The sequence below is a fragment of the Melospiza melodia genome, chromosome 6, assembly GCF_035770615.1.
Source record: "Melospiza melodia melodia isolate bMelMel2 chromosome 6, bMelMel2.pri, whole genome shotgun sequence".
NCBI classification, from domain to species: Eukaryota; Metazoa; Chordata; class Aves; order Passeriformes; family Passerellidae; genus Melospiza; species Melospiza melodia.
In genome coordinates this window covers 25,629,795-25,648,130 of record NC_086199.1, presented here as the reverse complement: position 1 = coordinate 25,648,130, position 18,336 = coordinate 25,629,795, and the positions used below count along the sequence as shown (strand labels likewise).

The 18,336-nt window shown below is 37.4% G+C and overlaps 1 protein-coding gene across 1 annotated transcript in view; it reads right to left on the bottom strand.

Moving 5' to 3' along the window:
- The window catches only part of BAZ1A (bromodomain adjacent to zinc finger domain 1A), a 65,027-nt gene that overhangs the window by 10,421 nt on the left and 36,270 nt on the right, over window positions 1-18,336 (bottom strand). Inside the window, exons 11-21 of the mRNA XM_063160378.1 lie at window positions 17,296-17,434; window positions 16,701-16,847; window positions 14,250-14,345; window positions 13,897-14,121; window positions 13,081-13,246; window positions 12,698-12,811; window positions 11,957-12,081; window positions 9,792-10,400; window positions 7,030-7,193; window positions 6,693-6,847; window positions 3,920-4,068 (exon numbers count right to left, since the gene is read on the bottom strand). Coding sequence (XP_063016448.1) covers window positions 3,920-4,068; window positions 6,693-6,847; window positions 7,030-7,193; window positions 9,792-10,400; window positions 11,957-12,081; window positions 12,698-12,811; window positions 13,081-13,246; window positions 13,897-14,121; window positions 14,250-14,345; window positions 16,701-16,847; window positions 17,296-17,434 — 2,089 coding nt within the window. The remainder of the gene's footprint in view (window positions 1-3,919; window positions 4,069-6,692; window positions 6,848-7,029; window positions 7,194-9,791; window positions 10,401-11,956; window positions 12,082-12,697; window positions 12,812-13,080; window positions 13,247-13,896; window positions 14,122-14,249; window positions 14,346-16,700; window positions 16,848-17,295; window positions 17,435-18,336) is intronic.

The window sequence follows — 18,336 nt, the reverse complement described above, 5'->3', positions numbered from 1 at the left end:
ATACTATTATGAGGACGATTATAAATAGGAAAGGAAACAGCTATGGGAGTACAGGAAACAAAGATAAAATCTAAAAAGAAAGGAATTGAATAGACAAGCAAAAAGGAACAAAAAAGTTGGTTTGGGTTTTTTTTGTCATGCAAGAAGTGCACAGGCACAAGTTACAAAGCAGGCAAATGGTTCCCTCCATCAATTTCAAAGGTGCTCCCATGAATTAGAATCCAACCTTTTGCATGGAAATCTGAAGGATGCTTAAATGACTGAAGTCCTGAACTAATGCAGAAGGCAGACTTTTTTGTGGATGCCTCACTGAACTCCAGGGCAACCAAATCACTTCATCATTTTATACCTCAACTTTCACATCTCTGTAAAAGGAATGATGAGACCTATTACTGTACTGCAAAGTATTTTGAAATGCAAGGAAGAGTAAATTTATATCAAAAAAGAAGCAAAATTCATAATAAAAACAGCTTGTATTTCTTCCTTCTCACTCAATTTTTTTTCTGAGAAGCAGGACTTCAGAGCTTCCTTCAAACAACTATTCAAAAAAGAAAAAGGCTTTTTTACATCTTAACTCTGAAAATTCTGCAGGAAAACAATGTACTGCAACTGCACTCCCTCCTTTCCATGAGTCTCCTGTAACATTACCTTGGGCTGCACTGAAGGAAGAAAAACCAAATTTTCATAGTAATATTTAATGAAAATATTTCAAAAAGACAGTTCATAATTAAGAAATGCATACAATTTAAATCATGTGACATTTCATCACCAGACAACAGAAGATTAGTGGGCATCTAGCAGCTCTGTGAGGCTGAAGGGGCCATTTCTGGGGTTTCCAGATCTCTTTTCACATCGCTATCTTCTCTGTCAGTCTTTTCTTGCTCTTCCACTTGAACATTTGGTATGCACCTCAACTCTAAACCTATCAGAATCACCAGCAAGGCTCTTGGCAGCCTGATAGAGACTCAAACAAAAACGGAGCTGAGAGGAGCAGCTGGTCCTTTTATTGCTGTGCTGGGTCCCTTTGTCTGCTCTGCACCCTGGAGGCCACCACCATAAACCTGCCAGTGACTGCAGGGAATTTCAGTGTGCTGGCTTTAGGACTGGCAGCCATAAATGAAAACTAAAAATTGTTAAGTATAGCTCCATTCCCTAATAGGAACAGAGCAAAGTAAAGGGAGGGATAGAGAGGGCAAATAAACTTTGCAGTGAAAGCAAGAACTGAAGTAACGACAAAGAGCATTTTCAGTGTGGTTTAAAGCAGAAATGCAAGGGCACTCTTTTTACTGCAAGTGTTCACCCTGTACTGCTACAAAAACAGAACTCCCAGCACTTGCTTGACTTCCAATATTTTTACTTCAATGGTAACTCAATCAGCCAAAAAAGTTGGGATTATCAGATTTAACATGAGAAACAGATATGCAAGTCATTTTGTCTTAAATAATTGGAACAACTATTAAAAAAATCCCTCCTGTTAGGAAAAAAAACCCAAAACAAATGAGTGCAGAGACAGAGAATCTATATAAGAACAGTAAAACAAAACTAAAACCTCCTCAAACTAAACCCCAGTGGTTACAAACTTAGAGTTAATTTCTATCATCACAAAACTGTTGGTCACACTTTAGAGGAGTCGGGGAAAAAATGCATCACACTCTGAGCACAGAGCGGTCCTGAAAAACAAGTGTCCACTTGTCATTAAAAGCACTACAAACATCTCCTTGTCAAGCTGAGTAGAGAACTTTTCTATGTCTGTTGTACATATACAATCTTGCCTTCATTCAGATTCACCTCCTGTTAAAAGCAGCCCATTACGCAACTGAAAACATGAGACATTTGGCACCAAAAAGCAAGAGGGAACCTGACACTGTCACTTAATGATCAGGGCAGCAAGCCAGACCAGAGGACACCTGGGATCCTTCCTGCTCCTCAGCAATGTAGGTTATTCTATACATTACTGTCATTTTAGAGTAGTAGCATTTTTCACAGCAGAAGACATGCACAGGCACATTGCAGTAAACAAACATCAGAGATTTAAGACATGCAAAACACATCTATTTGCTTTCCTTATATACTCCCTTTGCCACTCAGTATAAAACACCTATGAGAACATGATTTCCAGGTTAAAAAAAAAGCCAACCCACCATCATTCCAAAGGTAAGGCAAAAACATGAACCAACATAAGATTATGGCAGAGTTGAAACCACCAAAAAGAAGACAGAAGACTGCTAAAAAACTTTCTCTCCAATACTTCTGGGGCATTTTTCTTCTTTTAGTCTTTTTCCTCTAACTCAGGATGCACGATCAATGGCCACAGCCTGCTAATAACCATATTTTTCCCCTTGGAGAATAGTAAACTTACAACTGTCAGCAAGGGGCCGTCAGCAAAATACTCACAGACCTTGTATGGAAATGGAGGGATATAATGCACAATGTATTTACAACTTGTACATGAAAAGTAGGACACATGCTAGAGGCACTGTCAATTAACTGTTGCACAGGTTGCAATCTAGTCATATAGCAGGAAATAAGCTGTATCATGCCTGGCTTGGAAAGTGCAGACATATTTGAGTTGACCAAACACTCAGCCAAGTAAAGCTTTTAAACAGCTGCGGTTTCAACTATTCCTGTGCTCTCCCCTTGCATCTCAATCATTTGCTGCACTTCCCTCTTCTAGAGGTCATCACACTGATATCTAAAGCTTGTGGAAGGGAACCCATGCCCACATGTCAGTGTCTGGCACAAATCTAGCTCAAAGCCATCTTCAGTGGCAACTGATACCCAGACAGCAGGCTCCATGCAGGAGCAGCCAAGATGCAGAAAAAATTTCAGGTCAACTGTGCAACAGGACACCTAACATCTTGTGTTAACACACCAAAACCTGCACTTTTGTCTTCAACTACTACAGCAGAGTCTGCCAGAGCAGAAGGATTTTATACACAGTGACTTTCAGAAGAGTATCAAGTCTACCAGAGTGTAGCAGTTGTTGCTCTGGAATGTGCTGCACTGGCAAACCAGAACTGAGAGGTAAAGCAGCTCAGCAAGCACAGAGCACAGCACATCCCCAGTGTGCCATCAAGACAGGAAGTCTGACCAAGACAGCCACCTTGGGAAGCAGGAACTACCTTTACACATTTATCTAAGATCCAAGTCCACTTCTGAATTGCAAAAGGATCCTAAGGAATCCAGACCTGAGGGATCACGGGAACACAAACTGACTTTATGCACTTTGGATCCTCTCTCTCACCTCTGGAGCCTCATCAGAGGAAGCCAAGTAACAAATACGTGTCAAAGTCAAGCTGCAATCCTGCTTTGGTTTAAATTTTTCTTGCAACTTTTTATTTTCAAGTTTTACAGCACAAACACAAAACCAGGGAATCTTAACGTTTGCAATCTAAGTATTTCCTACGCTTTACTGTAAGTATTCTGTTATTGCTGAACAAGGTGATCCCGGTAAACTAGGTCTATATTGCTTTCACTGAAATGGTATAAAAAGAAGCAAACAAAACAAAACAAAAGAGCTGCATGATATACTGGCCTCAACAGTAATTCTGAACTATAGTGTTCCCCCAGAAAGCTTGATCATTTCTGCCTAAGGGTACAATTTGTCTGCCAATGCATCAGTGTAACTGTAGCCCCACATAAACAAGGTCACTGGAAAAAAATCTATGTTCAATAATCATGCATTTAAGAATTTGCTTGTTAATTAATACATTTTATATATATATACCAATATATATGTGGGTGTGTTAACTTTTTGTTCTTCTCCCCAAGGTGTCCTTCTAAAGCATCCAGTCTTACAAAACAAGCAAGTGGGCTTGGGGTCAGGAGTATTAGTGCAGTGCTGGGGTGGATGTGTTTGGTTTCTTAGTTACAAAATCTTACACAAGTCTAGAGACAGAGTTTCAACTCTGAGACTTACCAAGAGGCGCTTTGAGGAACCTGCGTTCAATTCCTTGTTCTATCTGAAGCAGTGCAGATGCCAAGTAGTGGACCACGTTACTGACTGGCTGAGGAGTACTTGTGCTTGTTGATGCAGCACTTGGAGCTTCGGTTTTTAATCCAACAAGTCTAAAAGAGAAATGTATTAAATTATCTTTTAAAGTCTCTGAAGTTAATACCAGACATTCTTGCAAATGTATCTACAGAAGCTTCTTGTTTTAACTCCATGTACTCATGGATTACTGACATGAACAGATAATACACAGTGTGATGAGCTATCCTAATGCTTATGTTTGCTCAGCTACCCTGGTTTATCTAGACAATTCTTCTTTAGGTAACAGATAAATAATGATAAATTTTAAGAAATATGGATGACAAATTTCAAAACAATTAAGATTTCCAGAAAATCTGATGTGACATCCATCAGCTAGTTTATGATAGATTTCTGTGAAGAATGTAGTCCCAACAATTCTTCAGTGAAAACACTTCCAGTGGCAAAATGTAGTCTTTTAGAATACATCCACCTGCAGAAGTTCAATTACATAGATCCCTACAATTCAAAAGATTTTTGAAAAGAAAATAAAAAAATAAAAACAAAGTAATTTTTAAATGTAAATCGGGAATTGCTAACTTGTATGTCCTCATGCTTGGAGGATCTTTATAAAATACTAATTTTTTACGTAAGGGTGGTTAAAAAACCTCCCAAACAATAAAAAAACCCCCAAAAACTAAAAAAAAAAAACAAAAAAAAAAAACAAAAAAAAAAAACACCCCCAAACAAACAAAAAAAAACCCAAACAAACAAAAAAAAAACCCCTGAAACCAACCATACAAACCCTACAAACAAGCAGACCACCAAAGAGGCAGTTTTCCAACAAAACAGGACCAAAAGACTAAGTAATCATTTCAAAACGTAGCTAATCTTTCTGAACCACAAACATTAAATAATGTGTAGGAGAGCAGCTCACACTACTGAAAGTAAAATTCCATTTCTACTTGGGGTTTATAAAAAATTAACTAATTAAAACTGTCTGGATTCTGCCTTATTCTCGTGAATAAGCAATGCTTTTGGTTGTCCCTGTTCTTTTTTCACACTTAAAAGCTGTTCATTATATTTTGCAGTCACACACATTTTGAGAGCCTGAAAGCAAACAGAAAGAAAGCTGCAGAGTTATTTACATTTCACTAGTCAAACTCCAAGGTCTTAATGAGATGTCACTTGCTCTGAGGTGGATAAAAAGCCCCACATCAAAAGCAATCTGTCACATGATTTCAGAATTCCATACACTGATTTAATATGCAAGACTTTATTAGAGTAGACTTTATGCAGAAACTATGATGGAGTCAGTATCAAATGGAAAAAAATTAAGCTACAAAGTTCTGCAGTTGAATTAAGAGTTGGCAATGGAACAAGTACGCAACATTAGGTGGAAACAGATAAATTTCAGCTTCTTAGTTAAAACAGTGGAATACTTCTATATTGTGGTTTTCAGGAACCAAATATCTGTATATTGCATAATTAATATAAAGGATGATCCCATCCATTTTGCATGGAACTAGAGAACTCTGACTCAAAGGACAGTCTAACAGGAAAATTCTAATTAACAGTGATGAATGAGAACTGAAATAAAATGAGAAAAATACCTGAAGAACTTCAAATTCCTAACATCCAACACAGCATTCATTAGTCCACTCAGAAATACAGCTTTTATAGAAGTCTAACAGCAGAAATGCCTCACAAAATATGTAAGGCAAACAAAATGTTAGTACAATGACTGTCTCAAATGAATCTTTTTTCCTGATGTATTTCAATATTCACATCCTATCAAGAGATAAAATTTCATATGCATTAACTCTATTAAGGTAGACATTTATTTTTGACAAGTATGCAACTTTGGAGAATTAAGAATTTGGAAATCTTCACCATTTCTGTGATTTCTCAAGTTTGATTTACAACAAGAACTGCTATCAGAGAGCCACATCTGCCTCAAATGTTTAAAAACTACACACCACAAAACACTTTACAGCTACAACACTGTAGGATTTGAGGTTTCCTTCCTTTCATTATGCTGCAGCTTGCTCCACAGAAGTATTATCATTCCCAAAGTTGTAAGATCACATCTCCATGTTGCTGCTAAGCTTAAAGTTAATCCAGACCATGGCCTGTTGCCCCAGTGGTCTTTACCATGACTCACAGGTAAGTGAACAGCCAGTTCAAACAGAGATTTGTTACTATTACCATTTTTCCTTTTCAATACCCCTATACTCTTCTCAGAAATTGAAGTGGTTTGATTTTGTTGTTTTGTTTGGTGGGTTTTGGTTTTGTGTCTTATTGGAGGTTTTTTGTTTGTGTGAGGTTTTTTTGGTTTAGGGTTTTTTTGGGGGGAGGTTCTTCTGGGAAACACATCATCAATTGAGAGAGTAATTTTTTCCCTGCATTTAAAATTACTTCAAAATGAATCCACATGTTCCTTCTTTGATAATCAATGTTTACTTTGAGCAGTGTAATATCTGAATACTGAAAGATGTAAAAATTGGTGCCTTAGTCTTATATGGTAATAGAACAGCATCATTTACAGACTATAAGCCAAAGTAAAATCCTGCATTTTCAGATTCACAGGCTTAAAAATCACCACGTGGAAGAATTTGAGGGTAACAATAACCTGAAGGTGAAAAAGTCCACAGCCAAACAAAGCCAGAGCACTGCTATAAAACTCAGAGAGAAGAACCATTACTTAAACTATAGCTCTTACCTGTCTTTCACAATAAACTTATCATGATCATCAGTTTCCATTTCTTCAGATTCTTCATTCACAGTTTTAATAATGCCATTTTCTTTATTTTCATCATTCAGAAATTCATATCGCCCATGTTCTAGGGCTGCTCTCCAAGCCTGTCTGTCTGTAACCTGCAGCAAATATACAAATTTGAGGTTTCTAAAGAATCAAAGGACACAAGCTTTTAGTACCCATTACAATCTACATTTAATTTAATTATGCTTTCACTAAAACCATTGCATGCAAGAGTTCTCATTTAAGTTACAGACTTGATGGCACCATGAAGTTCCCACATTCTACCATTTACAAATACCTTAATAGCCCCCAATGTTCCTTGGTAGATCCTGTCTTCAATGTCCAAAAGAAAGTCCCTAAGTCTCAGTTCAAGTTGTTTCTCTGCAGATGGGTGAGATCCATCATGGACATTCTGCATCCTTCCCCTTCCTACAGGAGGTCTGACATCACTTTGAGGTTTTTCTGCAAGAACAGCAAGTAATTTGGTGTTAGCAGGCCTTGTTCCTTTAAAGCAGCTGTTGGCAGAGGGAACAACAGTACCAGACAGAACAAGCTGAATGCATGGGTTCAAAATTCCCTTCTTGTAATTAAGTGCCAACACCAACATCTGTGCCAGCTCAGGAATATGATTCAGCCAGGCAGGGTAATGATGACCAAGAGATGGCCAATAGATGATTGGCATCCACTCAGAACAACTCATGAGAGAAACCTTTGCTAATTTAAAAGTAGTTCTTTTGTCTTAAAATTCTTTCAAAAGTAGTAGATAAGTAACATCAACCTTACTTTAGGAGGAGAACAAAAAGAGAGAGAATAAAGTCACATTTCTCTTATTTGATTGCTCTTACTTTACAAGAGAACTCTTCAACTGTCCTTCCTGCATGTATCTTTATCATAGAAACACTTAAAATAAGCATGTGCAATTGAAAAACATAAAACCTAACAGAACAAGACAAGATAAAATCTCTTTTAAAAACCTAACCTTAGAACAAAACAAGAAGATAAGATGATACAGGCACAGACAAGACTGACTGTGTTCTCTAATTAAAGACAGGGAAAAAGGAGCAAGACAACATGCTAATTTATGAAAACAAGGTGAGAGCTCCTGATGATGGGCTTTCAAGTAAAAACCTACTCCCAAGAGAACTCAAAGTTCATGCAAAAACTCAAAAGCCACAGGAAAGAGCAGAAAGTCTGCCCAAATCCTAAATTAATGCTTGCAAGTCTGCATAGGTGGTGAACATTTTTGTTCACAGGATTTACCTTAAAACCTTTGAGTGCAGTGATAAGAAGGTACATGCAACAAATTAAGATGTATTTAATAAATAATATAAATAAAGCATCTGCTAAGAAAGCACAGGATGAATTTCTAAGGCACTCTCAATTGCTGAAAGAATTCCCTGAAACTGAAAGCAATCATGCAAATACTCTCAAAATGTAGACTAGCAACTCTACTGCCTGGATGTGGGAGAAGTCCTTTTTGGTTTAAAAGCAGAGAAGAAATATAGTATTCTTTCTTGAGCAGAAGTAGAAAAGCAGCAACTGCTTTTCAAATAATTGACAAGGAGAATTTAGTGGATACTGGAATAAAATCAAGTAATAGCATATACCAATTTTATTTCCATGCTCTTTTGAGCAGGAACTTGAAAAGGCAGGAGAGCAGCTCACACTGCAGGAGAATCCCTCTTGTTCACAGGTCATTTGAGTGAAGGCAATGGGGCAGCATCTGGAATCCACAGCAGAAAAGCTCCCAACCCAGTACAGCTACACGTGGCTGTTTATCCCTGCTTATCACACAGTCGTGTGCCACCATCGGTATTGGACCACTGCATTTGAATTTTCTTGATCTCTAACAAACTGAAGTTCAAAGCTGCCTCTCTTTTTTTCAAATGAAAATCAATATTATTCAACAGTTCTAACTTAATTAAAACAGAAGAAAAATCTGTGACTATGGACATCAATTTGCTTCAGAGCAGAAAGCAACACACAAAATACAGATAAAGGTGCAGCGATCAAGAAAATAGGGAACCACACATACAAACTCAAACGTATCAGAAGATGATAGAGATTTTTGCACAAAAAAGAACCCAATATAGAAAAAAGGCCTCAAAATAAAGCTTAATGACTATGCAAAAACTCCGTCCTGTGCTAGTTTCCACCGAAAGAGATGGTAGATCAGTCATAAATTTAGCAGTATCTGATGTGTTCACAGTGTGTCCTAGCATACCCACTCCAGGAAAACAGAATTTGTGTCTGCTGTGAATAATATTCCCTTGCCCCAATACAGAGAACCCCAAATCCTCAAGGTAATTTGTCATAATTAAAAATAAAATGCAATTTCTTAAACATCACCCTAGGGAGTCTCACTTTGGTAACATTGTCTACCCACCAACACGCTATAAGCAAGTCAGCTGTAAGTCTGTATGTGCAGAATTTTATCAGTGATTGGAGCCAATGCCTTGCCAATGAATGCCAAAATGCTTGGCTAGGAGAAAAAGGAAACAGCCTCAAACCCTAGGTCTAGGATGGTGTTCAGTACACTTCTGTGTTTAAAAAGCTATAAAAACATCTGCTATCCTGCTGCTTCCTTCTGCACTGAGTGTCTGCCAAAGGAAGAAAAGGGAAACAAAACCCAGAAAAGAATAATATCACAAAATGCCACTGCACTGATGTAAATCCATCTAACAACCAACCCAGCTACACGGCTTTTTAGCATGTATTAACTTTTATTCCTCAGTTAATCTTTTTCCAAAGCTAAAATTACTTCCTAAAGTTGTCTGTTTAAAAGCCAATCCCGGTTTACTGAGCAGTAAGATCACAGAAAAATTATTGCTTTTTTTAGCATGAAACACCAGAAAATACCACAAAGGTCTGTCAAGTAGGAAGAAAAAAGAAATGGAAGGCAGGGGAAAAACCAAACTTGTCTTCCATTGAGTGAAAAAAAGCTTAAGGAGAATTCTTAGACCTTAGAAATTACAGTTAAATTAAAACTAGATGTTTCTATAATCTTATATAGAAGTTTAATCCATAGAATCAAATTAAGACCAAGAGCCTTTCATTTACCTGGAATATGGAATTTCTCCACAGGAAAACTGCTTAGTTGTTCATATATTCTACTTTTCTCTTGTAAAAGAGTTTCTTTTAAGGCACTCTCCCTATGTCCTCGGGAATTGAGAGCCTCGAGGAGTTGGTCCAGTTGTTCCCGAGAACTGTAAAAGCACCAACGGTTTGGTTTGTATACTGGCCTTGGCACCTCTACGACAACACTGGTACGTGAATCTTGGTCAATATTGGAGGTAGATTCAGAGGATTTCAAAGACTCTCCAGTTTTACTGAATACCTGAGGTTCATTTGTGCAAGACTGTCCACTATTCTGAAAGGAAGAGGTTCGAGGCAACAACATGTCTTCTGTGAGACCAGAATAGTCCTCCTCGACAAACAATCCAGGAACAGAAGGGAAAATCCAGTAGCGCCGGTACAGGCGGTCACGACCCAACGGGGTGATATTTGTGCAGGCTGTTGCATTCTGAATCTTTTCTAACAGTTCCTTCTCTTTCTTTTGTTGTTCCTGTTTTAAAGCTTCTTCATCTTCAGCAGTAAGAGGTTCGCTCTTTTCACAAGTGGTCTCTTCTTGTCTTGTAAATTCTTTAAATCCATTTTGCCCTCTTCTCCCTAAGTTAAAAGAAGTATGATAGGAATTAATTTACAAATTTTTTAAACCAAAAACTCAAGTAAAGGGCAGGTTTTAATTCTGTGCCTTTTTGGTTATCCAAACTTACACTGTCAAAGACCATCAGCTCAGTCAAGAGATAATACTGGCTTTATTAAACAAAAACTCAAGTGATTAACCCCCATTCCCTTGAAGAACAGGTAACCACTTTAAATACATCCTCACTTTGCAGAAACTAGACTAAGTCTCCCTTACTGACACTGTCATCTTCAGTATCATACAAAAAGAACCAAAATTTTAAGAATGTAAAAATATATAATAGAAACATCTTTTATAAAGTAGAATTCCAGCAATTTCAGTACTGAATACAAACTATGATCCAGACTTTATTTATCATACTCAAAATGATGATCTTAAACCGCCAAAGGTCTGAAGAAAGGCCACAATCCCTACATAGCAGCTTCTATGGCAAACACAGGTATTTCACATTTAAAAATTAAAGGGATCAAGTATTTACTATTATTTTCCCCTCTCAATTTGTACCAGCTGAAAACATTTCAGTTCACATCTTTCGTTTACACCGGAAGTATTAAAGTCCTGGTTGTCATCTAGACCAGTATGTCTCATAATTGATGCATGCAACCTGATAGGTGCAGTCAACACTCAAGTTCTACATGCTTCCAGCGTGACCCTAGCTGTATGAATGAAAGAACAACACTTGTTTGTCATCCAGTCACAATGTTTCACACATGGGTATTCGAGAAACCTGAAATTCTGTTTAAGATCTCATTGCTTTTTCATGGCAAAGCTCTAACAAATGTGTAAATCTGTATTACTGAATGACTCAGAATTCCCAGGTACTGTTAGGAACTGTACAAGTTTGCAACTTAAAACCACAATCATCCAGGACTTTCACTGGCACAGACACCAGCATGAAGCCTTCCCAGCAGAAAGAAAAAGATGATCTAGCAGCCCAAAGTCATCAACCATTCTTCCTCCTGTGGTGCCATCTATGTTTAGTTAGGAACAGCAGGCAGCATCATTTACTGCACTCCAGTTCCTACTAGCACACTGCTGAGGAAATTAAATCTAGGCATAAGTCTGGTTTTATTCTTGTATAGGAGAAAACCATACCTAAATGCATGATCTAATGTTCTTTTCTGAAATATTATTTGGTTTTGCACTTTGCTAAAAAAAATAAAATTAAAATATCAAACCCATACCACTTCCTATTAGACGAAACTCCTACAACTCTCTCTGTGAGGGCAAGTACTTGTAATGGCAACACCATAACATTTTTTAGACAACAGAGGAATCCACACAGCATGTATGGAAGACAAGAAGAAATAGAAGTGTGAAAGAACATACAGCTGACTAGAACTACACCAGGCCGGCTCCATGTACTTAAGAGCCCATTATGATCGTGTTCTAGTGTGGGTTTGTTTCCTTAAAAGAAAATTACAGCAAAGATTGGTGTTTTTTGCTATAAAACACAGGAGCTTGCCAGGTGCATGCATGCAGGTGCACAGGTACACAAACAAATCCATTCTAGCATTACCTCTCCGGCGTTTTTTGTTTGGTCCCAGCTCTTCTTCATCCTCTGTGACTGTGTCCACGTCTTGCTCTTTACGTTCCATCTCTTTGCTCTCTGTGCTAGTATCAAGCTCTTCCCGTTCCTCCTCCCTGACACAGCAAAATAAACAAACTCTGACTAACCAACCATAAGAAATACACAATAAAACATGGCATCTTTGACACAAAGAGTACTTTTATCTCCCAAGTACTTAACTAGTATAATGCTCTTAAAAAATCAACTGTAAATCACAGACTATATTAAAGCCCAAAAGAAACCTACTGAACTGTAAATGTGAAGTTCTATATTAAGGACTAAAACCTGTTATTTGGTGCCCACACTTTCATTTGAAGAGTATTATTATTATTATAATCAGACCATTTTTGGAGACATCTTAGTGTAGTTCTATTTCTGTGAGTTTTTTTCATGTCTAAGTAAAGTTTCCTTCCCAAAAGGTATGTAGCATTCTGTAAAATGCTTGTTACACATTTTTGCCTCATCTAGCAAATATAATTAATTCCCTACAGAAAAACAGGCAGTTTTTACAAGGTAACTTTTAAACCAATTCTACACCACTATGAAGAAAAATAAAATCAACATTAAGGACAATATTCTTAAAATACAGCTTTGTATATGATCTAGTCAATGAAACTACACATGTGAAGTCTGGCCACAAAGCTGAAAAGTGCTCTATGTTATACATCACAGTAATACTATGTATCATACCCAACAGATATTTCTACAGCAGGAATTCTTTGCTCCTCTTCTTTCAGCTTTTCTTGTTTCTCTTTCATTTTTAACTCTTGTTCTTTTAACCTTTCTTCTCTTCTCTTACGTATCCTAATAATAAGGGTACAAAAAACCAGTTGCAATTAATATAGCATCTAGTCTATCCACCAGATAGTTTTCTTTTATACTAAAACATCATCCAAAAATAGCAGAAACATGGGAAAACAACATTTAGCAGAACTAAGTTTCACTCCTGTCCACTGTCCCAGGAAATCAGCATAGAACAGAAACATTACTACTGTTTCTCATATGCCTTCTGCAGCTGAGACATGAATCTCAATTGTAGCACCAAACTTTATTTTTCCATATCCTAGTTCTACCTGGCTGCTGCTGCCTCTCGTTCCTTGCGATGCTGTTCTGCCTTTAGCTCCCGGAACTCCTGTTTTGCTTGTCGTAGCACATCAACAGAGTCCTCAATGAAATCTCGAGTGGAGACCAGAGTCAGAAGTTTCCCACAGAGAGCATGAAGGATCTTCATCTTTTCTCCTAATAAAATTTGGACCAATGTTTATTTTTCACTATGTAACTGATAATAAGCCTAAGTCTTACAGACTCCAAACTGGATTTGTTCTCACTTAAGAACAAGTGAAGAAACATTTGTAGCACACTAGGTGCACTTGCAGAGACATTTCCTGAAAGCGTATCTGCTTTGTTCAGAGACACAAGCCTTTATTTTTATTTTATTAACTTTTACCACCAAAATTAGTAACATGCAGTATTATCTTCAAAGTAGAGACAAAGGAAGAATTGACAGAAATTTTTCTCCATTTCCAAGTAATGAACAAAAGACCCAAATACAAACAGAGAGAAAAAACCGCAGGGGCTGAATCAAACACACCAATGCTTCTTCCAGAGAGATCCCCTTATTCAAGTAACACTAACATTTTTAATGAGATGAAAGAAAAGCTACTCAGAAGTAATGAAACTGCCTTGCTCTGCAATCTCTGATGTGGTGGGATGTGCTTGTGAGGACTGAAGCATAGGGGGTGAGCGTTGGTCTACATAAAACCCCCAGAGATCCTTTCCAAACTCAATTATTCTATGATACAATAAATTGTATTATTGGTGTAAAGCAGTTGCAAAATTAATCACTCATTGAGCAATCTAATAATCCCTAACATGTATTCTTTTATTACCTGGCAACAAATCATATACTGAGGTACTTGAAAGCTTCTTCAAGAGACCAGGATTACTTAATCTCAGCTCCATGCAAGCATCATCAGTAGTATCAAACCCTCCTCGTTTCTGGTAACGGTATTTTGCATTGGCTGATGTTATATCAGCACCTGATGCTAGAATGTGAAGTCTGAGAATCTCAGAAAGAGTGCAGCTGTCAAGATCCAAGTTTTTCAAATTGCAGCCTACAGTTGAGAAGAATAAACAGTTATTTTATACAGATATTTAAATGCACATAAATATAAAAATAGTTCTTTAAAATACAGAGCAAAATAATAACAGTAACAAAACAAGAAGTGAAACCCACACATACCCTGATGTAACTGGGGCCATGCAGCTGCCAAAGTTGCAACTGCAGACAGTGCAGATTTTGTGGGGTCTGCATCTTCATCCAAAGCCTCTGTTAAATCTTTAAGGAAATAAACACTTTATTCTAGTGCAAATTAAAACTTGTACTGTGGAGGGGAGGAAAGGAAGCTGCGTTTTGAGAATTGCAGACAAAGCAAAAAGAGGGATGGTATTTACAGATGCATCAATGTATTCAAAACTCAATTCAACATCCAGACAAAAATTTACAGATCTTGAAATGCAACTAAAAAAATCCAACTAAAAGCTAAGGACATGCACCACATGCTGTATAGGGAGAACACCATCTAAGCTGTTAAAGCAACCGCAACACGCAGAACATGCAAAATGGCAACATAAAAGGCAGCAGGGACAAATCCAGCAACACACCTGAAAGTGCAGACAAGTAGCAATGCAAGAACACCTGTATTTCCTTTCCTCAAACAGTTTTTCTTATCATAATTTTGTTTTTAGGAAGCATAACTCAAACCAATAATGTACTTTGATACTGGCTATCACCACTCACTTTATACTTTCTATCTATAACTCACATACAGCCTGTTCTGCACAAACACAATTACTAAGACATTACAAATAGATCATATTTCACCAAATCAAGCACCTGCACTTAATGACCATCATCCATAAGCAAACTGACCAGGAAAGCAGGGAAGTGAAAGGCAGAAACAGCAAGTTCCTGTTTCTTAAACAAAGGTTTCCTCAGCACTTACAGGTATTTCTCCAGAGGGTTGGCAGAGTATTTTCAGCAATGTATGCTGTTTCAACAATTTCACTTTATTCAAATCCAAATTATTAAGCACTTAAAATCACCAAGTCAAAATAAAATGACAAACTATACAAACAATACATAAATGCAAATCCACAACAGTCCTCTAGGATGTTGTTTGAAAACTGTCACCCAGACACAGCAAAATGAATCTCTGCACCTCCCCTTTCACTTTAACTATATAACACACTTTGAGAAAGAACTGTACACCCCCAAACCACATATCTGTGGTGTTCCCTGTTGCAGAAACGCTGCCTGTACAGAATTTAACTGAGCAAACATGCTGACTAGTGCTAGTTTGGTTAGCCAGAATTACAAAGGCAAGGCTATGTAGATCTCTTATGGGAAAGAAGATGTCTAAACAAGAGTGACAAGAAATTAAAGTTCTGAGGCAAATAACACAATAAATGAAGTGCCTTACCCACAACTCTGCTAAACTAGAAACCAAATGGCAGACTTTTGCAATTATCAGCCCCATTATGTCAAATTAAAATATGAAAGTTACATTATGTTTTTTCTGATCAGCCATACAAATAATATAGACTCTAATCAACTATTCCGTTATTACCTGATAATCCTTGTTTGTATTGCCAAGGCAATACTGTCAGTAGTTAACAAATACAGTTTAATAGCTAAGTTCAACAGTAATTGAAATACAGTCTAAATTTATTAACACTGTCTCAAATTTCTATTCAATTAACAAGAGCAGCCACTGTTATTGAAGACAGTGCCCATGCTTATATAAAGATAATTTATAGACTCGACATCAATCTTAAACATGAAAATAAACAATCTTCAATGGAGGGGTTAAAGGAACTTTTGTTTAACTCACATACCTGGCTTGGAGGGGCGCCATGGAATTCACTTGACCTCAAAGAGGGAGTGCTCTTATGTACCTACCTCTAATAAAATGAAGGCTAGTAGGATGGGCCAAAGGTTCTCCTTTAGTCAGCAAATTTGGCAGTCCTAAACACAGGACTACAAATTTGTTACAAAGCCTGCACTTCCTTCTGATCAGTGGTTAGTATATACTGAATGCCTCTAAAAATGGGGACATCAGCTTTAGAGCAAAGACCAAAGTCAGTGTGACTGTGAGAGTCTTTAGTGAAAGAACACACACGGTAGTATCCAGGAGTTGTGGATGAATAACTTCAAGCCTTGGAGGACAATGAATATTCAATTCACCATTACAGTTGTGCTGGGGAGTTTTAGTTTTCCATCTAGTTAGGTACAGATTTTTTTATAGATACAGATATCTTTGAGAAGACTTAGGAATATGACTTGTTTCCTGACCCTCAGGAGAAACATGTAACAGTGCTGGAGGAAGAGGAGGAAGGTAAAGATGCTTCCTGCACCTCCAAAACACAAGCAATGCTGTTAAGAGCTTATTATGCTTTGCTGGATACAATCATAGTAACAATGAGCTTCCTTTTTCTCTATTCCCCCCAGACCCTGCGGTCCATGCACAGTTTAAGGCTTTAATTTCAGATAAAAGAGAAAAACCAAGCCCATTTACATACAATATCCATGCATAATAAGACAAGGTTAAACAAAGGAGTGCCATAAATCATGCAGCTTAAAGTTAATTCCAGTGCAACTTCAGCTTTTCAGCAGTAAAATTAAAGATCTGACCTTTGGTCTCAGCATCAGCTATTTGATCTTTGGCCACTTCCTCTTCCTCTTCGGCCATTGCCTGAAAGATGGCAGTCAGGAAGAAAAACAGCAATTCACATAGTGGGCCTTCAGTGTCATTTCCTACAAGAGCTTCCTCTAAAACCTCTGTGAATAAAGTTTAAGAAGCGTCACTTTTGCCGCAAAGTTGGAAAAAAGATTATGTACTGAAGAATGAAAACACTTTTTTTCCCTTCAGGTATGATAATTAAATTACATTTCCATAATTTACTGCATATATTCCCAGAATTATGGTGTCAGAAAAAGTGTTGACCAAACATTGTTTTCTTAATAGAGAACTGCAAGAAAAAAGTACAGGTAGATCTTTTGATAAGCAGAATAACAACTTGTACAACAAAACTAATTTTGATTTTACAAGTCCCTTGGAGTTGACCATGAACTGAAACCTCGATCGATACACGTGTTGGCACTGACAGATTAAAGCCACACAGAAAATTCTGTAGCAGTGGTACTTGTGCACACTTAAGATGTTTGGTTGTTTGGTAGAAGGGAAACCACTGAAGTGGGGCACCTTGCCATATAAGCCACAACTTGCCTAAAGTCACTCCTTCAGGAAATTCATCTTGAAGATCAAAAAGTTCCCCAAAAGCATGTAAAAACTCCAAAACCATCAGAGCATCACCAAAGATCTCAGGAGGAAGTCTCGTCTTCACTGGCACTGGAATGGGAAGTTCCTGCAAACCAAATGGGACCACTTAATACAGTATTTGGTTTGTGCAAAGTACACAAGTCATTAAAACCAAAGAGATGTTATTCTAAGGAATGTATTAGTTGAGTTTCTCTGTGTTTTACTAAAATGAGTCCCAAAGGACACATGACCAGTTATCATGGTAACACTGGTGATAGTATTAACTTTGGAAACAGAAGAGCATGCAACTTGAATGTGAAATTTTTGAGAAAGAAGTTTACTCATGTCCATGAAGTTTGTATCTTCATTAAATGAAGTTAATCCCATTACAAATTAAAAACATTGGCTGTCAAGCTTTTTCCTTTATACCTGTATTATTTCACAAGAGTTTTGAATTTCAGTTTCCTGAACTGTCCAAACAAGCCAAAATAAACATACTCTTAGAAGTTACTTATGATTGCCTGCAAAGACAAGCAAACCCCAACATGTTCACATAAAATGCACCCTTCTAATACTAGGATATGCAAGATCATGTCTAACAACTGTGTGCTCTGGCACTGAGTTTTTTGCATTTGTAAGGCATTTATGGTAGCTGAAGACATTAAAGGAAGCTGATGTAACCACATAACAAGACCACTTAACAGAGACACCACCTCCAAACCACAGATAACGGTGCCTAACATCAAGTTTGATTTTGAAATTACTATTTTCATTGAATCCTTCAAGATTTGTCTTCATTTACTGTTTTTTAGCACACATAGTTGAATAATTTTCAGAATGATGTCTATTTTCCACAAATGTGGTAGTTCACAAATATTTTAAAGAAAGCCGAATATTGTGCTCCAAAGGAACACAGTAAGATATTTCATAAATTTCCAGAGATGGGAATCTTTTCAAAAGCAGTCCCCACCTAAACTCATCTTTATTTATATTCTTGCCAATTCACAG